This window comes from Notechis scutatus, chromosome 11 (genome assembly GCF_049901735.1).
Source record: "Notechis scutatus isolate UNSWTSFEM ecotype Mainland chromosome 11, rNotScu1.2, whole genome shotgun sequence".
Classification (NCBI taxonomy): domain Eukaryota; kingdom Metazoa; phylum Chordata; class Lepidosauria; order Squamata; family Elapidae; genus Notechis; species Notechis scutatus.
In genome coordinates, this window is record NC_142019.1 from 13,419,922 (window position 1) to 13,441,875 (window position 21,954).

The 21,954-nt window shown below is 44.0% G+C and overlaps 1 protein-coding gene across 2 annotated transcripts in view; it reads left to right on the top strand.

Moving 5' to 3' along the window:
• RGMA (repulsive guidance molecule BMP co-receptor a) overlaps positions 1-21,880 on the top strand; it is a 32,027-nt gene extending 10,147 nt beyond the window's left edge. Inside the window, exons 2-4 of one of the 2 annotated variants that reach the window (XR_015750803.1) lie at positions 16,027-16,538; positions 17,062-19,952; positions 20,030-21,880. Coding sequence is in view for 1 of the 2 variants with exons in the window: in XM_087972816.1 (XP_087828942.1) it covers positions 16,027-16,538; positions 17,062-17,775 (1,226 nt within the window). In the remaining variant the exon portion in view is untranslated. Of the gene's footprint in view, positions 1-16,026; positions 16,539-17,061 lie in introns of both variants that reach the window. The other variant, XM_087972816.1, reaches the window with a different exon arrangement.
• Positions 21,881-21,954: the final 74 nt, after the last annotated feature.

Genomic DNA, 21,954 nt, shown 5'->3' on the forward strand with positions numbered 1-21,954 from the left:
CAAAAAGAAGTTCATCTCTAGCCACTGTGGTGCACAGTGGGCTAGTGACTGCTATATCTTCTTTGTCCCCAACTTCTCCAAAACACCTGAGGGCAGGACAAGAAACAATGGATGGAAACTAATCAAGGAGAGAAGCAACCTGGAACTAAGGAGAAATTTCCTGACAGTGAGGACAATTAACCAGTGGAACTCCTTGCCTCCAGAAGTCGCAAATGCTCCAACACTGGGCGTTTTTAAGAAGAGATTGGATAACCATTTGTCTGAAATGCTATAGGGTTTCCTGCCTAAACAGGGGGTTGGACTAGAAGACCTCCAAGGTCCCTTCCAACTCTGTTATTCTATTCTGATGACTGCAGATGATGTGAAATATAGTCCAAGAAATCTAGAATCTAGCTTGGAAAATCTTGCTAAAGAAATATAAGTCATCCCTCACATATGAGCACGTTTGGAACTAGAATTTCCATTTCTAAGCAAGTCAATTGTCATTTGAGTTGTGCACAATTTTACAATATTGTTTTGCCATGAATGAATCACAGTAATAAAGTGAATCATGTGGTCATTAAATGAACCTGGCTTCTCCCATTGACTCCACTTGTTAGAAGCCAGCTGGGAAAATCACAAATGGCAACGCCCAGAGCCCCAGGATGCTACAACCATTGTAAATACATGCCTGTGGTGAAACATCCCAACATTTTGATTACGTGACTATGGGATGAGGGTGCAATAGTTGTGTGACGACCAGTCATAAGTCCCTTTTTCAGTGCTGTTGTAACCTCAAATGATGGTTAAATGACTGGTCATAAGTCAAGGATGATCCTGTAGCTTCTTTGATCTTTGAAAAATGAGCCTGATCAATAGGAATGGATTCAGAGAAGGACAAGGGAAAAGTCTTCATTTTAAACCTGGTTTGCCAGGGTAGATCGAAAAGGACTGGTCATATTTAGCTTCAGAAAAATAAAATTTGGAGCTCGCATCATGGTAGCGATTAAGTTAGGATCCATCAGTTCCCATTCTACAATGCAGGACATGGAATAATGAATGGATTTAATTTGCAGGGAGATCAATTCCAACTGAAGATTAGGAAAAAAAAACCTTCCTAATTGAGAGGGAGCAACCTACAATTTGGTGAGCCACTGGACTCTCTTGAATGGATGTTTTCAAATAGAAGTTGGACAGCTTTCTGTCAAAAGGCTTTAACAATTATGGATGCCTTTGCCAGCCCAAGGGGTGACTGATCAACTAAGGGCTCCCTACCAAATGTGTGAGGCTAGGAGCAGAGAACCAATTTAGAAGATGAAACTCAGTCACTTTTGTAAGACTTCTGTGGCCAAGGCTTAATTAGCCTATTAAAGAGCCTAATGGCTGCATTTGAAGAAGGTGCAAAGTCAGAGGTGGTATATTCAGCAGGTTCTGACCAGTTCTGGAGAACTGGCAGCAGAAATTTTGAGTAGTTCAGAGAACTGGCAAATACCACCTCTGACTGGACATTTGACAGTATCCTTCCCCTGCCACACCCACCAAGCCACGCCCACAGAACCCGTAGTAAAAACATTTGAATTCCACCACTGTGCAAAGTGTAGGGTTTTTAAAAACCTGGATTAACTTTTTTTTAAAGGATTGGCAGCTTAACTTTGTGGTTTCATAAATGGTGCTAATGCCCCAAAATAAGCTGATGCAGGAACCAGACTGAGCATGCTCGGGAAGGCAAGCAAGTAGGTTGGTCATTGTGTGAAGGATGTTTTCAGAAATTGGAGTCATGCAAGGGAGGTAGTTGGCTCAGCAGATGAAGAAGAATAGCTCTCTTTGCACTGAGATGGAACCAAGATGGTCAACTTGGCTTTAAAATGGACTTGAACAAAACCATAGAAAAGGAAGCTCTGACACTCATGGTGGCCCTAGTAGATCCTCTGTTTCTCACGTGGGACCTTTCTGGAGATATCTGTGATGGGCTTGACTATCATCTAGCTTGCCTGCCTTTCTGTTGTGTTCTGTTCGCTTAACTATTGCACCTTAAAGATAATGGGCTACCATAATACATTGGACCTGTTATGTGAGCTTAGACATTGCTGGCTTTCGTGATAAAGTGTGATTTAACATATGAAGTAGGTGAACAATGAGCCTCTTGCCCTGCTTATGGGCTCCTCATGAGCATCAAATTGATCACTGAGAGCCACTTGGGTTTGGTGATTAAGGCATCAGGCTAGAAAGCCAGGGACTATGAGTTCCAGTCCTGCCTTAGCCATGAAAACCGAATGAAAGACTTTGGACCAATCACCAGAATGGGGTGAGTTCTAGTCCTACCTTAAATATGAAAGCTGGCTGGGTGACTTTGGGCCAATCACCGGGAGACAGTGAGTTCTAGTTCAACTTAAATATGAAATTCTAATTCTAATAAAGTATTTTAAATTCTAAAGGCAACTGGTTGACTTTGGGCCAATCACCCGGACATGGTGAGTTCTAGTCCCACCTTAGGCATAAATGACAACTGGGTGACTTTGGGCCAATCACCAGGAGACAGTGAGATCTAGTCCAACTTAAATATGAAAGGCAACTGGGTGACTTTGGGCAAATCACCAGGAGACGGTGAGTTCTAGTCTCACCTCAGCAAAGCTGTTGAGTAAGAAATTGACTATTCCTCTCCAGCCTACCGGATTAGTTTTGGTCTTTAGTGTTTTCAAGCTAAGCAGATGGATCTTGCAATGTTTCAACTATTATAAATATCCCACTTGCTGTGTTCACGCATCATAATTCCGAGATGTGGGTTAACAAATAGTGGTTATATATATTGCACAGGGTTCAAACAGATACCTATAATATGGTTTCAGGCACCATAACAGATAATCAGAGTTGGAAGGTACCTTATAGGTCATCTAGTCCAACCCCCTGCCCAAGCAGGAGACCCTACACCATTTCTGACAAATGGCAGTCCATTCTCTTCTTGAAGGTCTCAAGTGATGGCGCTCCCACAACTTCCGAGGGCAAGCTGTTCCATCTACATGTAATGGCTGGGTTCCCCATTTTCACCTAGTCTTTTTCCATGTTCTACAAATCCAGATAGTGAGTTTTGACAGAGGTGGAAGGAAAGGGCTTTAATAGAATGTGAGGCACAGCCAAGGGGAGATGGGATCTCTGTATTCACAGCTCCCTGGAAGTATCTAGAGAAATCCAAAATGGATTCTCCCGCCCATAAATCATATATCCACCTCTCTGTTTCTCAAAACCGATGTTCCACTGTTGATGAAACCCATGGATTAAAGCGGCCTGCTTTCAGCTGCTGATTTCCACACCCTTTTCTGGAATTGACACCAGCGCCTGAGATGCAACGAGATTTTGGCAGGCGCTTCATTTGTGTGTTCAAGTTGTTATTTAGAGCGATGCGCCCAAGGCTCTTTCCTGTATGCCTTTGGGCTTGCGTATGTGAGAGGCCCAGCAAGCCAAAGGTTGCGCATTGCACGATCCAAACAAACGCTTGAGTTCCAACCAGGAAAGCTTCCGTGCCAGTAATTTAAAAAAAAGAAAGAAAAACAGTTGCAGCATGCAGAGTCCTGTGAGAATACCTGGAACAGGGCAGGCTCACCTGGGTGTCCTGATTGATATGCAAGTGCTTGGTGGAGCCTGTGCACACCTGTGTGAGAAAGGAGGTTTTGTTTAGCCCCGAAGCATGCGGCTTGGGGGGGGGGCATGTGCAATCCTTATTTTCCAGGGGCCCCCAATGTTCCCTCAGGTCATGCTGCAAATTCAGTAGCAAAACAGCCACCTTGAAGAGAGATTTTCATTCCCCTCCCCTGAAAAAGAACTCAAAGTCTTTTAAAGTTCATTTTAATAATAAATCAGATGCAGCCGCCTCCCCAGATTTTTTTTTTTTTAAAGATTTACCTGTTTTGAGTTTGCCTTTACCAATCAATAGCTGGCTGGGAGCTTTCCAAAGGAAAACCACAGGGTTTGTGATGAAATAAAAGAAATATTGAAAAGAAGGACAAGTGTCACTTTCTATAGAGAGAGAGTCCTCCACTTATTACCTCAGTTGAGCTCAAAATGTCTTGTTTTTAAGCGAGACATTTTTTGAAAAGGGAGCATGTCCCCCCATTTTGCGACTTGATTTGTCACCTTTATTAAGGGAATCACAACCACAGCGGTGAAATTAGCAATAAAAATTGTTCAGTGAATTTTGCCCCGTTTTACGACTTTGCTCGTCCCATTTGTTGAGGGAATCCTTGCAGTCGGTAAACGAGTCACATGGTTGTTAGGTGAATCTGGCTTCCCCATTGAGTTTGCTCGTCAGAAGGTCGCAAAAGAGGGACACTCTGCAACCATCATAAATACAGTTTCAGTTGCCAAACATTTGAATGTTGATCAGGTGACCCTGGAGAGGTTGCAACTTTCATAAGTGCGAAAAACGGTCACGAGTCACTATTTTTCAGTGCAGTTGTAACTTTGAACAGTCACCAAAGTTGAGGATTACCTCTATTGGGGTGTGCAGCTTGTGGAGGCCTGAAGCCCTCCCATGTTTATTTGTTTTTATAATAAATTTTATTGAATAAACATTAAACACAATTGAACCCAGTGTGACTTTCTTGGCCACCATTTTGGCCATACAAGCTATAGTATAGCGATACGCATAACAGTTCATTTCCTTTTTCTCCTTATATTATTAGTATAAGTGCTGGCTGCATATTATTTCTAGTTAACATTTATCTATAGTTATATACATATTTACAACCATCTTTTATACCAGGGTCACCAACCTTTTGGACCTCAGGGATCACCAAACTCATAATTTTAAATCCTGCGGACCAGAGACCCTGGGAAAATCCCCCCCCCCCAAAAGTCTGCAGGAAAATTCCCCACCCCATTTTCCTACCGATTGATCATTCTTTATTTGGGATTGCAGGATACCGTCTCCAGCTCTGTTCTTGGGGAGCGGGGGGGAGAGATATTTTTGGCTTCATGCAAGGAAAGCAGCAGAAGCAGCAGAAGACTTTCTTTCTCTCTCCCAAACTCTGCCAGAATGGTGCAGCCTCTTGGAGCAGGATGCTTTGCAGAGTCCCAAAGACTCATTTCTGGTAGAGTTTGGGGGAGAGAAAGAAAGACTTTTGCTGCTTTCCATTCATGCAGCCAAGAAAGAAGCGGAAAGAAGCAGCCCGGTGGCCAGGCCAGGCATGTGGGGCGAGTGGGGCAAGTTCCCCCTCTCCGCCCTTTCCCCCCTCCCCCCACTACCTCATGTTCGCAATGCAAGCAACGCAAGACTTGTGTTCCCGCAGGCCATGTGGGTGGCGCAGCCTTGAGTTCCCACACAGCCTGGATTAATTGCTTTGGGGGTGACATTTCTCTGTGTGGACCACCAAAATTTTCTCGTGGACCATCAGTGGTCCCTGGCCCACTGGTTGGCGACCACTGTTTTATACTCATACATTCATATCATCTCATATTTGTCCCTTATATTCCATTCTCTTTGGTTTGGAGCCCTCCCATGTTTTGTGACCCTGCTCCCAGGAATTACATCACTAAAATGTACAAATGATGGAAATGGAGGACTGGAATACGTGGGCCAAGTTTATTGCAAAACCCGAACCAGGTTTGTGAATTCTCAAACCCAGTTTGTGAATTCCGTTCCTGTGAATGTCTGGATCTCTACATGACGCTTCCTTCGATGGGGAATCAAAAGCTGCTTGGAAAAACCACAAAATCGGAGCAGTCCAAATCCATTTGGATTTTTTTCCATTTGGAAAAAAAGAAAAAAAGAATGATTTGCCAGGCATTTAGAACATGCGTTAAACTTTCTGGGATATCTGTCTTCTGATTTCAACTGCTTTCCATGTTTCTTTTAGCCTTTGGGCATTGGTGTGGGGCGAGTAGAGCCTTGCAGAGGGTGGGGGGGGAGGAATGACCTACGTGTGGGTCCCTGAGGGAGAGCCTTGTCTGGGTCTACGGTAGAGGGAAAGATAGTTTTTCAAGACCCACATTTATCATGTGGCTTGTTAGCAGCCCTTCTCTCCAAAGACTGTGGGTTACCCTGTGCGAATGCCGTTCTCCCAATCCAGTTTTGCTATGTCAAGTTGTGTCCTGGATGGCAGATGGGAAAAGAAACCCCTTTACCCCTTCTCCAGCTCAAGAGGAGACCCTCATGCCTGGCAACTCTGTGGTTTTGGAAATGGGTCGCCCTACACGAGGGAAAGTCAGATTTTGCAAAATGTCAACAGAAGAGAAAAAGAGGAGGAGGAGGAAGAAGAGGAGGAGGAGGGGAGAATAGAAGGAGAAGGAGGAGAATAGAAAGAAGGAGAAGGAGGAGAAAGAGAAGAAGAATAGAAAGGAGGAGGAGAATAGAGAGGAGAGGAGAAGGAGGAGAATAGAAAGAAGGGGAAGGAGAAGAAGAAGAATAGAAAGGAGGAGAATAGAGAGGAGAGGAGAAGGAGGAGAATAGAAAGAAGGAGAAGGAGAAGAATAGAAGGAGAAGGAGAAGAATGGAAGGAGAAGAAGTGTAAAAAAGGAGGAGAGTAATAGAAGAAGAATAGCAAACACTATTCTGTTGGTTAATCACTTACGGGAAATCCTCACCTTCCAAGCACAATTGACCCCAAACAGTTCTGTTGCTAAGCGAGACAGTTGTTAAATGAACTTTGTCCCATTTTATGACCTTTCTTGACCCAGTAGTTAAATGAACCAATGCAGTTGTTAAGTTAGTAACGTTGTTAAGCGAATCTGCCTTCCCCGTGGACTTTGCTTGTCAGAAGGTCACAAAAGGGGATCACATGACCCCCCCCCCCAGGGCACTACTCTGCAACCGTCATAAATAGGAATCAGTTGACAAGTGTCTGAAGTTTGATCACATGACCACGGGGATGCTGCAACGGTCGTAAATGTGAAAAACAGTCGTAAGTCGCTTTTTTCAGTGCCGTTGTAACTTTGAATGAACTGTTGTAAGTTGAGAACGATCTATACTGTCTTCTCTTTTCTTGGCAAAATCTTACACTCTCGCTCTTATTTAATTAGGAGAGCACATGCATGTTGTCACTCTCCTTGCACAGTCCCTCCCGCAGTGCTCTGTTCTTCCGTTAAAAAAAGACTCCAAGGCGGGAGGAGTGGCGGAAACTCCTAGCGCTGAAGGTCATCGAGAAGTGGTTGAAGGATTTTTCTTTCCCCCCGAGAGAAATTTGAAAAAAAAAGTTGTCCAATCCAATTTCTGGCCCTGAAAATTGGATGGAGAATTGAGCGGTTCCATTGGTGCTTTGACTCAACCGTTGGCCCCTGTATGAAGTTTTCTCCCCCTTCCCTTCTGTCGTCGATTTATTAATGCAGAATCCTGTTTTGTATGCCGTGCCTGCAAAACTTTTCAACTGGCTTATTAATTCAGGCTTCTGCATGGTGCCCCTCCTACCGCCTTTCAAAAGGGGTCTGCTTTGTTTTTCATGACAGGGGCTCGGGGGCTAAGACGCTGAGCTTGTCGATCAGAAAGGTCGGCGGTTCGAATCCCTGGCGCCGCGTAACGGAGTGAGCTCCCGTTACGTATCACCGCTTCTGCCAATCTAGCAGTTCGAAAGCACGTAAAAAATTGCAAGTAGAAAAATAGGGACCATTTTGGTGGGAAAGTAACCACGTTCCATGCGCCTTTGCCATTTAGTCATGCCGGCCACATGACCACGGAGACATGTGGCCACGGAGACGTCTTTGGACAGCACTGGCTCTTTGGCTTTGAAACGGAGATGAGCACCGCCCCCTAGAGCCGGAAATGACTAGCACGTATATATGCGAGGGGAACCTTGACCTTTTATGGGCCTTTTTCCTCTTCTTCCTTTGCTAGAGACCCCAGCCGGTCAGCTTCCGTTGTCTCCAAAGGTGCTCTGAGCTGAAGGAGCTTCTTGAGTGAGAAGTGAAACGTTTTCAAAGAGAAAACAATAAAGTCCATTTGTCTCTTGGGGAAAAAAAAAAAAAGCACTTTTGGGACAAACCAGGACTTGGGTGACCAAGAACCTCCATAGACACTTCTTCCATTGTCCCCAGTTTTTCAGAGCTGCTGTTTCAGGGCCCTTTGCCTCCGCTTGCAATTCTCCCTTCGTTCTTCGGATCAGTTTTGCAGGACCTGCTCTGCCCTCCCGCCCACCTTTTGCGCTGCCAGAGGGACGGGATGTTCAGTTCTTCTTTGGCCGTGTACAGCCTCCTTCTTGGGCAGGAGATGGGACCAGATGACCTACAAGGTCCCTCCCAACTCTGTTAATCTAAAGTGGGCTGCTATTCCCAGGTCAAAGAGCCAGGGGATGAAAGGCCTCTAAAAAGCCTAGAGTGGCCAGAGTGAGTGAGAGAGGTGGGCTCCCTATTCAAAGGCAGGTGATACTTAGGCAGATCAGATAATTTCTACGTGCGCCATCTTCTCCAGGACTGAAATCCAGCCACCATTCGTGCAGTAGCAGAATTTTGTGCTGCTTGTGCAATGATAATAAGGAAAAACTGGCTAAACAATTAAGCACCCTTATTTTTAATCAATCTTTTGCTTAGTTATTTCCTAATCATTTTACAGGACATACAGTGTTTTTTAAAGTTTAGTTTTATTTGTGTTAGGCAAATACATGTAGTATTATATAATATGGGTGCGTAGAGTATATACCATATTTGATTTATTTTGCAGTTGCTAATCTATAATTGCACCCACATCTCCCTGTAGATCCTGGTTGTAATTGCTGTCTTTTATCTCCCTTGTTACTACTTTATGCTGTTGATAATTGACTGAATAAATAAATACATGTCAAATTTCAAATCCAGGTGTGATGACACCTCTCCGGCAACACACAAAGAGGGGTGGATTCAGGCTGTAAAACTCCCCAAGTTTATCAGAGATAAGCCACAGTTCTGGTACAACTTGCTGCAAAACTAATTTGCACTGTTGCCATAACGTGCTGCTAAACAAATTATGTTCTGCCTTTGAAGAAATGGGCTGGTTGTAATAGAAAGTACCACATATCTGCCTGGACTTACCCATGGGGTGAACTCAGCCAGGTCTGGGGGGGCAAAGCCTGGTGGCCATGATGCTTTGGGGGGCAAAGGAAATTCACAGCTTAGCTGCAAATGTGCTGTTTCGGCATTGGGCACTTAGCATACAAGCCTCAAATGTTGCAGCTAACTTCTTCCAGCATCCCTCGTTCTTACCCACCCTTGCTGTAGACACTGGGATGTGTAGTCAAAGATTTGGAGGCAGGCATGCAGTGGGTTAACACTTTCTCATCTGTAAATAGAGAAGAAATGGGACTAGTGGAATGCAGAAATATCTGGATATGGGTGGGTCAAAAAAAATCCAGATGGTGGCTGCAGTTGTATGGTTGAGGCCCCGCCCTCTATATATGTTGATTGCGCAACACCCATCGTCTTAGTGGATACCAATGTTGACATATGTCAAGGATGTCTTAGTTTTTGTGAAAGGAAGATTACGGATACTCTGTGATCCAGGGAATATTCTGCACTCAGAATACATGAATTCTGTTACCCAAAGATGCTTTTTTCAGGAGGCAACTGGACTTTCTTGTTTTTCTGTTGAAGATGTTTCACTTCTCATCCAAGGAGCTTCTTCAGCTCTGACAGGATAGTGGGGAGTGGAAGGATTTATATTCCTTGCAGACAGCTGGTCATTTGCATCCTTTTAGAGGGTCGTTGAAGCGCTTGGAGGTTTATCTATCTCCTCAAGGTCACCTGAGTAATGCTCCTGGTTCCTGTAATATTTTCCTCTTTTGGTGTGGGAGTAGGAATGGATTTCCAGAGGAAAAAAATTGCAGACTCTAAGAACCATTTGCACTATCAGGTGACCCTGAGGACACAGATAAACCTCCAAGTGCTTCAACAACCCTCTAAAACGATGCAAATGACCAGCTGTCTGCAACTAATATAAATCCTTCCATTCCCCACTATCCTGTCAGAGCTGAAGAAGCTTCTTTGGATGAGAAGCAAAATGTCTTCAAAAGAAAAAAACAAGAAAGTCCAGTTGCCTCCTGGAAAAAAAAAAAGCACTTTTGGGGACAACCATGACCTGGAGGATTGAGAAGCTCTACCTAAATTCTGTGACTTGCCTGTGCATTGCGCCCTGAGGATGCCTGTGTAGCTTTTCTTGGCTTCCTCTTATTTTGGCTGCATCATTTCGTCTGGCTTTGCTGGCGGTTATTCCCTGGCCACCCCCACTCCAGACCCCTCCCCCAGGCAAACTGCTTAGCCAGCTTGCAAATCTCAGCACAGATCATCCACCCAATGTACGGTGACTGTGATTGACACACACAAAAATCTACAAAGCTGTAATATGATTTTTTTTCTCTCGCTGCGAGAGTAGGTGTCTAAACAAACGAACGTCCGTTGCCTGTGAATGGAGAGGCTCATTCAATTAGAGGCACATTTGATGCCAACGCGAGCAGATTGTCGGATCAACCAAAAGGACGAGAATCTGGCTGCTTTTAAAGGGATAAAATCGAATAAGAATTGAAATGCTCAAGATTCCCCCCCCCCCCCACAACATCGTGTTCCGTATCAGTTTCGTTTTTAATTGGCGTTTGTGTGCAAAATTGCATCCTGTATATAAACACTTTCACATTGCTTGCAAATAAGAGACAATTATTTGGGGAAACTCTGGGCCCAGGGCAGACTTTGCCTCCCCCACCTCCTGAATATTTCTCCCCTCCACACACACACACACACACACATTTTGTGTTACTTCTCCAAGCAGCAGACACAAAGCAGCCTATGCTAAGTCATCCGTGGCTGGAACCCAAATGCATTTCTGAGTCGATGGAAAATGGATTATGCGGAATTGAACAAACAAGAGATTTCTTGGCTACTGTTCAAATGAGTGTTCTTCCAGAGCTCTGCCAGCACTGCCTGCTGTCAGAAGTATTTTGGCTAGGATTTTGGGGGGGGCGGGGTTGGGGAGAAGGGGGGGTAGCTCAGTTGCTAGGGATGGAAGTTGCAGGGTGTTTTTTCCAGCCTGATCGCAGGACGGGATGCTCCAAATAAAACTTTCGGATTTATTAACAACCCCAAAAGAGTTGGAAAAAAAAATGCTAAAGCAATATAATAAGAGCCATGTGATAACTATTTAAGAAGAATTTACATGGTTTAAATAGTTTATAACTATTTGCAGACCCGTTATGTAAGGGGAAGATAATTTATCAGGATTTACTGTTTTTAAAATTTTTCAGCATCCAGTCAGGATGGACTTTTTTCATGTTTAATGTTGGATGTTTGGTCATTATTATTGTTTTTCCTCTTTTTTGTAAACATTTTTTCTTTTTGTTGTTGTTACTGTTGGATGTATGTTTTTTTCTGGTTTTTTTTTCTGTTTTGTATTTTATTCCCATTGATAAAACATAATAAATATTTATTTTAAAAAAATGAATGCCCTATACAAATACTTATAGGAATTACCTGCCCATTGATAATAAATATCTATTTTTAAAACATGAATGCCCTATACAAATACTTATAGGAATTACCTGTACATAGCAGTACTAACCATTTCATTTGACATAATCAGGTCTGATCCTGCTTAGTGTTTTTTTCCAAGCCTGATCGAGGACAGCTAGATACTGTTCCTTGCAGTGGTAATTCTAAACTGCTCCCCAGCCTGTCTTAACTTCTGGTTTTTGTTCCCAGGGCTAAGATTTGTCTTGTCGAACTGTGACAAGTCAGTTGTCATCAGAGATTTCCTTGCCTTACTCTTTGGCTTTCATGCTCCTTTCCCCCTGAATCCTTGCCCAAATAACAGAAGAACAGAGTTCTAGTCCAAACTCTTGCTCAGGCAGGAAACCCAATACCATTTCAGACAAAAGGTTGTCCAAACTCTTCTTAAAAACTTTCAGTGCTGCAGCATTCACAACTTCTGGAGACAAGTTGTTCCACTTGTTAATTGTTCTAACTGTCAGGAAATGTCTCCTTAGTTCTAGCTTGCTTCTCTCCTTGATTAGTTTCCATCCATTGTTTCTTGTCCTGCCTTCTGGTGCTTTGGAGAATAGCTTGACTCCCTCTTCTTTGGGGCAGCCCCTGAGATATTGGAACACTGCTATCAGGTCATCCCTAGTCCTTCTTTTCATTAAACTAGACACACCCAACTCCAGCAACTGTTCTTTACATATTTTAGCCTCCAGTCCCCTAATCATCCTTGTCCCTCTTCTCTGCACTCTTTCTAGAGTCTCAACATCTTTCCTGCAAGCAATGTGAACTTTGCTTCCTGCTCTCTTGGCCAAAATGCCTTAGTCACAAGAGCATTTGTGCTAGGAAAAGATACAGAACGTAATCCAACAGCTGCACAGGCTCTCGGCCAGAAAAAGCTCAGCGTTGCTCCGTGTCCAAATCTTGGCTGAATAAGGGGTGGAGGGGCTCCCAGGAAGTTAGGGAAGGAAGGGAGATGATCCCGGCTCTCAAAGTGAATTCTAGTCCAATTATGGTTTCTAAGGATAGAATCGCACAACGTGCTTAACATGCTTATCTCATCAGCACATTCTCTGAGTTTATCCAGCCCTTTGAATCACAAACGGAGTGGGCTGGAGTCACACCACCCCCAAAAAAAACCCAAGGCTGAAAAGCCAACTTAGCAGGTGGTGGATGCAAATGGAACTGCTTGGTTTGTAAGCAACCTGGTTAAACATGTTGTGTGAAGAAGCAAACTGTATTTGGTTCCATGTCTGTGAATTAAAGACATACCATGAAGAAGAGCCATGGTGGCACAGTGGTTACGAGTGCAGTACTGCAGTCTACCTCTGCTGCCTGCTGGCTGTTGGAGCAATACACTGACTTTGTAAACCACTTAGAAAGGGCTGTGAAGCACTGTAAAGTAGTATATAAATCTAAGTGCTATTGCTATACTTGTTTCATTCCTTGAATTATTTTGAGCTAGTCTAGTAGAAACCTTTATGGAGTTTTTTTTTTTTGAACTCCAGCACATAAGATTGTCTGATTATTTGGTTCATCAGTAGATGGATTATCCCCTGAATCTAAGATCTTAGTGAAGTTGCATCCAGTTTTGGTCGCCATGATATATTTAAAAAAAAACGTTGAGACCTAGAAAGAGTGCAGAGAAGAGCAACAAAAATGATTAGGTGACTGGAGACTAAAATATACGTCGAGTTTAATGAAAAGTAGGACCAGGGGTGTCATGCTAGCAGTGTATCAATGTCTAAGGGGCTGCCACAAGGAAGAGGGGAGGGGTCGACCTATTTTCCAAAGTACCAGAAGACAAGAAAGGAAGCAATGAATGGAAAGTAATCAAAGAGAGAATCAACCTAGAACTAAAGAGAAATTTCCTGACAGTTACTACAATTAACTGGTGGAACGACTTGTCTCCAGAAGTTGTGGATTCTCTAACACTGGAGGTTTTTTTAAGAAGAGACGGGATAAACATTTGCCTGAAATGGTATAGGATCTCCTGCTTGAATTGGGGGGGTTGGGTTGGATTAGAAGACTGCAAAGTCCCTTCCAACTCTTGTTATTCTGTTAAGTTGGGTAGCTTTAGCAGAAGACCAGTTGGTGCAGAGAGAACAGCATTTTCGGGCATTATTAAGCTCATAAAAGAATAACACAACTCCAAATGATTAGTTGTTGCTGGAAAACCATCTTCCAAGAAATCATCTTTTGTAGCAAGCTGAAAAGGTTTCTGGGTATGGTCTGGGAATTGTAGTAGACCCGGCCCAATTGCACGCGCGTAGCAGACCTGAAAACCAGGAAAACAGAAGTTGTTGAGTCTGACGCAACCTGGGCTCCCAACCTGCGTTTCACTGTCTGCAACACTGAGAAAAGGATTTGGTTGTGGTTGTGTTTTGATCTCTTTCCCGCTCGGTAGAACCGAGGCATACTCCCTCATATGCTTGCTGAGTTTATGCGTGACACCTGCCTTTGGAAATTTGGCCTTATATGGAGAGATGAGTGAAACGGCAAAGCATATTATAAGATTCATTCCTTCTGTTGAAATCTGTCAAATCCGTAGAGCGATACCTCCCTCTATGGGCCTTATGCAGCGCCTCCTGGTCTCTTCCCAATTTTTTTACCTACCGCCTCCCCTGCCTCTCTTTGAAAAGACAAGTGGTTTTATTTTTATTTTATTTTATCTGTTGAAAGAATTATCCTTCTGGGTTCAGTTCCAAGTGGGGGAAAAGACACTGGAAACGTGGAGGCTGTTTGGAAAGATGGTTTAATGGTGGACAGGACCATCTGGCTTGGAGCTCCAAAGTGAAAAGAACAATCACACGCTTCAAGTTGTTGTGTGGAAGAAAAGAAGGCGCAAGATGCGAGTGCAATTGTTTTATACCCTCTGCTGGGCCCCACCTTAGTATTTCCTATTCCTATGTAAGAAATGTATCCCGTTGGCTGTCAGACTCCCAGGGGCAGGGGTCTTAGCTAAGTTTGTAGGCTTTGTCTGGACCACAGGGCTTCACCTGAGTGCTGGCTGATGCAATCTTACTGTCAGCGTTCCAGGGAACCTCCATTCCAATCAGTAACTCCGAGACAAGCATAATCTCAAAAGTACCTTTATTAGAATAGCACCTGGCACATCTGTGGAATTTCGAAACTAAAAGTTTCCCGGACTTCCCACAATGTCCCAAACTACAAACTATCCCCTTTTCTCTCATCATCACATCACATGAACCAATCCCAAAGTAAATTCCTTTTTACCTGCGCCACACTCGTTGACCTTGAACTAACAAAAGAATTCTATTTTGTCTACTTAGAACTACTCAATAAAAATCACCACCTTCCCACTTTCTCAAGCTATGTGGCAGCGATGAATAAGAATTCCAAAGCTGACACTGACCAGGCCAGGTGGTGAGGTGGGTAGAGGTCTTTGTTAGGCAGAATACTCTGGCCCAGGCCTTAATGGCCTGCCTATTAACAAAGGTGGGGGTTGAGCCTCTGCTTCTAAGTTTCTACTTCTCTTTTTAGGGGAAATATTCTGCCTTTTTAATATTTCCTAGGATATTTCATTTTTTTAGGAGAGGGATAGGTGCTAACTTCCTACATATCAAACCTGCAAGCTCATTAACTCTAAAGAAAGAAGAGCCGATCAGGAATTTTAGGATAATGTCTTTCCCAGCATTCCCTTGCAAATCCCAACAATTTTAGTGACTTTCCATTTTTCCTCTTAAAGCCTGGTCTAGAATGCAGGGCTGCAATTGTGCGTCTTTAACCAAGAAAGTTGGTTTGCTTGGTGCCTCAGGGCTTCTTTGCAAGGAACTCAATACAGGGAGTCCTCAACTTACGACCACAATGGAACCCAAAATTTCCGCGGCTAAGTGAGACATTTGTTAGGTGAATTTTGCCCCATTTTATGACCTTTCTTGCCACCGTTGTTAAGTGAATCCATGCGGTTATTAAACTAGTAACACGGTTGTTAAGTGAATCTGGCTTCCCCGTTGACCTTGCTTGCCGGAAGGATGCAAAAGGGGATCGATCACGTGACCCCAGGATGCTGCAACCGTCATAGATATGAATCAGTTGTCAAGCATCCGAATGTAAATCGTGTGACTGTGGGGATGCTGCTAACATTCCAAAGTGTTAAAAATGGCCATAAGTCACATTTTTTGTGCTGTTGTAACTTTGAATGGTCGCTAAATGAATTATTGTAATGAAGGGTCCTTAGCTTGCTTGTTTCCTTGCAGACATTTCATTACCCAAACTAGGTAATATCATCAGTGCTAGAAGGGAATGAAGTGTGCAGAGAGGAGGAGGAAGAGGAGGAGGAGGAAGAGGAGGAGGAGGAGGAGGAAGAGGAGGAGGACAACTATGGCCTCCTTGGTGCTCTCTGAGCTTGCTTGTTTCCTTGCAGACATTTCATGACCCAAACTAGGTATTGTAGCACTAATGCTGTTGCCTACTTCGGGTAATGAAACGTCTGCAAGAAAACAACCAAGTTCGGACACCAACCAAGAATCCCTCACTTCAACCCTGAGTACAAATATTCTCCTTTATTGGAACTGCTGTAAGTTGATGACTATCTGTATAGGTAGATTAGAAAGTCTCACTGGACACTTCCAACAGGTGTGTTCTTCTCTCTCTCTCTCTCTCTCTTAGCCATGTCTCCATGCAAGATCATGAAGTGCAACTCCGAATTTTTAGCCGCAACTTCAGGGACGCAGCCCCCAGCCGCTGAGGATGCTCCTGAGTTCTGCACTGCCTTGCGCGCCTATGCCCTCTGCACCCACCACACGGCTCGCACCTGCCGGGGAGACCTCTTCTACCACTCTGCAGTCCACGGCATTGATGATCTCATGACCCAACACAACTGCTCCAAAGATGGGCCCACCTCCCAGCCTCGCCTCCCGCCGCTGTCCCGGGGCGACAGCCAGGAGCGCTCAGACAGCCCCGAGAGCTGCCATTACGAACGTAGCTTCCACAAACACTCCTTGCGCCCCAACTACACCCACTGTGGGCTGTTTGGAGACCCCCACCTGCGGACATTTTCGGACAGCTTCCAGACATGCAAAATCCAAGGGGCCTGGCCGCTCATTGACAACAACTACCTGAATGTGCAAGTCACCAATACTCCTGTCTTGCCTGGTTCCCTGGCAACGGCCACCACCAAGGTAGGAATGTCCCCATAGTCTAGCATGGCTTGGGGAATCTGCCCTCTTGTGGACATTTTGGGAAAGCTTATTTTGTTTGACTTCTCACCAAAATTGAGTTGGCTTGTTCTGGAGGCCTCCACATCATCTTTCTGTGATCCAAGGAAGTCCAACACTTGCTTGTTTGGGGGATTTAAGAAAAATTGCAGAGGCCCAGAATTCTCATTTCACTCTTTAGGCCTCCCTGAAATATTTAAACAAGAGCAATTTTCCCTACTTTGGAGGGATTCTAGAACCAAAAGGGGTTGCTCTTTAAAGGTATCCAACATTTCTAAACAAATGGAAAAAAATTGGCCTCCCACAGTTCAATGGCATCATAAAATCATTGATCACATCCCTAAGCTAAGATTAAAAATATGTTAGGACAACTGGCAGAAGAAAGAAATTGAGTGTTCAGGCCTGGTACAACAAACATGGGTGGGTTATGAACAGATCTAGATCGTCTTGACAATGTCAGTAACCTTTTGCCTTTCATTCCCACCAGCTCACTATCATTTTCAAGAGCTTCCAGGAGTGTGTGGATCAAAAAGTGTACCAGGCAGAGATGGATGAACTCCCAGCAGCCTTTGCTGATGGCTCGAAGAATGGTGGTGACAAGCATGGTGCCAACAGTCTGAAGATCACAGAGAAGGTCTCTGGCCAACACATTGAGATCCAGGCCAAGTACATTGGCACCACCATCGTAGTGAGGCAAGTCGGTCGCTACCTCACTTTTGCCGTCCGGATGCCAGAGGAGGTCGTGAAACCTGTGGAGGATGGAGACAACCAGGGCCTCTATCTTTGCCTCCGGGGTTGTCCATTTAACCAGCAGCTAGATTTCCATGCCTTCCCTCCCACCCCAAAGGCTACTGAAAACCGCCCTCACCGGAAAGGCTCAAATCCATCTTCTTCACCGGAGGTGTTTACCTATGAATTGGCCACAGCCAAATGCAAAGAGAAGCTTCCAGTTGAGGATTTGTACTTCCAGTCCTGTGTCTTTGATCTCTTGACAACCGGCGACGTCAACTTCACACTTGCTGCTTATTATGCTTTTGAAGACGTCAAGATGCTCCACTCCAACAAAGACAAGCTTCACCTGTTTGAAAGGACACGAGACTTGGAGTCAGGTGGTATGGCCACCTCCGAGCTTTCCATGGCTCTATTTCTTTCGCTCTTGGCATTTCTCTGCTTGAATCAAAGTCCATCCCTTTTCTTGTAGACTGGTCTAGACCCACTTGGTTGAGCTGGGAAACCAAGGAACGCTGTTATGGTTTGGGGCAGGTGTGAAACTGAAGCAAATGGGGATTGTGTTGACCCAGGTACGTCTAGAAAACACGACTTTGGATCTTCCTGTCAACATCTTCCTATCAACAAAATCTTCCTCCATGTGGAAGGGTTGTCAGAGGTCCCATCAGCCATGTTTCTTCTTCCTCCAGTTGCTACAGATGATGGAGAGCTCTTCCTTCTCACTTTTCTTGAATGCCTTTTTTCACTGGCGACGGCATTTGTATAATAGTGTTTGGAGAGGCAACCGGAACTGTTGCTCCTGGACTGGGCATATAGTGCTTGGAGATTACAGAAGACCGTTCAAAGACTCTCTAAGTGGGCCAGACATAGGCGAGTCCCATGACCTTGGGGCCTGCTTTTGCATCCTACTCATGAAAACTGGGCTCGCGTAGTTGCATCCTTGTGCATGGGAGCCTGCTGTTGCACACCTCTCTCCAGTTTGGCTTGGGCAGCTGCTGGCAGCTGCTGTTGGTTGGTTGAGTGGGTGCCGTGGAACTAACCTGCAAGGTTTTGATTGTCCCTTTGCCTCCTCTGGGCAGACGCCACCCCTACAAACTCATTTCCTTCCTCGCTCACTCTATTTTGGTCTCCTTCATAGAAAATGGCTTCCTTTCACCTTGGCAGAGGATGAACCGGGGAGGAGTGGGTGGGATGACCTGGTTTCATGGGCAATGTGAGCCGATTGTGTTTCTTTCCAACTCTTGGGCGTGGATCGAGAATCACAAAGCTTCTCCTGTTTTCAAACTCGTTGTCCACTCCTGTTCTGGTACTTAGGAAAATAAGCTAGGGAACTAGGCCAGTATAACTCCAGTCTGTGTCGCTCTAGGTGCAAATCTTCTGGATTACATAATCCTCAAGTCTTTCATTTTTGGAAAACAAACCATGCCAATCCATAGGAGAGCTGGAACATCTTTTTCAGTGGTGTTGGTTTTCAGACCGCAGTTGCACCTTCTTCTCCAATGACTTGTCCCTTCCTGCTTCTGCAGAGGGCATGATGAGTTGCTCCGGTCACTCCCCCTGCTGAGAAGGCTACCTGCTGAGTTGGTGGCATTACTCTACCAATCAGGTCTTGTATTATAGAACAGAATTCTTTATTGGCCGAGTGTGATTGAACACACAAGGAATTTGTCTCTGGTGCAAAAGCTCGTATTGCATAAAAAACAAGTATTGGGTCATAGGTCATAATCATAAATCAATTATCGTCAGGAAGCTCACACCAAATTGACTGGCAATTTATGCAAAAAAATTGGGCTGCGCATTTCCCACAAGGTGGGTAGGCCTCATAAACAATGCCATTGTTTTATTCGAGGGATGAAGGTGGAGGTGGAAGGTCTGCCTCAGTATTCTGGAAATACCGTTTTACAAAATGCAGCTTCTTTAGGTCCGTGTTTTTCTTTGGCAACACCTGAGCTAAGGAATCTCTGAATCATTATGTTGGGTTTAGGTCAAGGTGCCAGATGAGAAGTCTCCCATCCTAAAACTGATCCCTGTCTATTTTGAATACACCATAGTGGGTGTATTCCCATTCTTGGGGACATATTGGGTGGGTGTGTTTGCTGTGTATATTGACAACATGCAAGTTTTAGGGAAACCTTTGAAAGTGAGCTCAATCTGCTCCCAAATTGTGAACCGTATCTGTCCATCACACCAGCAGAAGGACATCCAGATAGATATACACAAAGCCTTGTTTTCACATGCTTCTTGGAGAAATCAGTGACTTGTTTCTACCAAGAACATTCCAAGTTCATTGGGCCAATGTTCATTGTCTGACTGCCATTTTCATCCCAGTTTCACCGTGGGCAATACCCATTCAGCAAAGAAACACAAGGGTGTAGCCACTGGATGCAGGTGTTTGCTTGTTATGATACATAGAGTGTTGTGTTGGTTCAGTGTGAGTGAGCAAAGAGATGGGATTCCCCTGCTTCCTTCCTAAAATATTAAAAGGAATACTTTTATTACTTCTCTTCATGATTGGTTCATCAGTGGACATGAATGTCTTCTCCATTGCTTTGTGTCAGTTTGAGGAAACCAAATTGGGGCCACTTAGAGAGGGTCCTAGGGGAGACCGGGTGCTCTCTTGCCACATTTTCAGATGTCTAGAAAGTCCAGGTGGATGTCTCTCTCTGCCCACATTTTGCCCCAAAGTACCAGGAGCAAAGAATGCTGTGATCTTACTTAAATGGTAGGTCAGAATGTCGTGTGAATGGTTCATCCCACAGGACAGGTAGTCCTTGACCTACGACCACAATGAAGCCCAAAATTTCTTTTGCTAAGGGAGACATCTTTTAAGTGAGCTTTGCCCCATTTTATGGCCTTTCTTGCCACTGTTGTTAAGTGAATCACTCCAGTTGATAAGTTCTTAACCTGCTTGTTAAGGGAACCTGGCTTCCCCTTTGACTTTGCTGGTCAGGAGGTTGCAAAAGGGGATCCCACAACCTTGGGGCTCAGTTGCCGAGCCGCTGAGTGTTGATCACAGGATCATGAGGAGGCTTCAAAGGTTGTAACTGAAAAATGGTCGTAAGTCACTTTTTTCAGTGCCGTTGTAACTTTGAACGGTCACTAAATGAACTTTTGTAAGTTGAGGACTTCCTGTATTGTCTCCACCAAGATGCTTACAATCCTCCACCTTCTAAAGTTGCAACTGCAATTGCTCTGAGAGTGATTGCAAACTTGTAGTCTAGATGGACCATCTCCAACTTTTGTGTAGGTGTTCACAACAAGCTAGAAGGACACCACAAACATCACTATATAATTGCACCCATAATGAAATCACAACACAGGTGACATTCTGTGCAAACAGATTATTCCTACCGTGGCCTTTTTGATTTTACGGTGGATATCCCAATATATTTGGAGAAGAAAGATAGGAAATCTGACTCGGTACTAGTTCAATAGGTGTCCCAGGTTGGCTGCCATAGTTTTCATTTCATTACAGAGCCTGGTGGCACTGAGAGAGAGGGGGTGAATATTCTCCACACAGTGCTTGGTTGCCAGGATTTATCACCATTGACCCTATTTAGATGGCATTTCAGGCAAGTTGGCTTGGAGTAAAAATCCTAGATGGTAGGTAGATCCCAGGGATGAGTGACTGTGAAGAGTGAAGATCAGCTTGCCTTCATAATTCATGCATCGTTGCATAAACCGATAGCACCCATTTCCATTCAGTTCTGAAACACAATCCATTAACACAAAGGTCACCCAGCTTTTCCAAATGTCCATCATTTATTTCTTGAAGCTTCTTCCAAGCTGTGACAGAAGAAATGCAGTGTGATTTTTTAAAAATCTTTTTTGCCAAAGTAGCATTTAGGGAACCGGATAAACCGTATATGAAATTGCTAAACCATATTGCTAACTACAACTATAACTCCCCTGCCAATGATGTCACTACAGGAGGAAGGGGACTTTAATCCAAGTTGACTGGCTATTATCAAAATGGCATTTCATTTTAGCATTTCATAAATCAAAATTCTTGAAAAGAGTAAAATTTAACAAATTGGGAAGTTTTTCTTAACCAATTGTCATCTTCCATTTCCCTCAACTTATTTCTCTGATTACAGTGAGCTCTAAAACCATTTCCCAGGTGTTGGAATATTGTTTTTTAACCCTCTAGTTATTAACAAAGCACTTTATTTTGTATTATCTCCAGTCATATTTTGGCTTCTGAGTGAATTCAGCCTATGAAGACCCAAGAGGCTCTGAATGAAAATCTGAATAAAAACAGGGAAAGCGTTTAACAAATACACTGCCTCCCTCTCCAGCTTATTGCATGTGTGTGGAAATTGTATGGGGTGTTGTGATGTAAATATTGTAAATTATTTATTGAATTAAAAAATGCAAATAAATTTCTTTTTCTTCCCAATAACACAGTCCTGAATTTCTGTTGATGCAATCTTTAGGATGAAAAAAAATGGTATGAACCAGATCACATTTGATGTGTTTGTTGAATTGGCTAGTTCCCTGTAAAACCCAGCTCACCTTGCTGCCAAAATAATTACCAACTTCAGAAAACTGAAGATCACTAAAAAAAAATTTAAAAAGTGTGTCATCAGCTTTGACTTAGAATAGATTTGTTATGGGGAAGGTACCTAGGTTATATATAACTTTTGGCCTA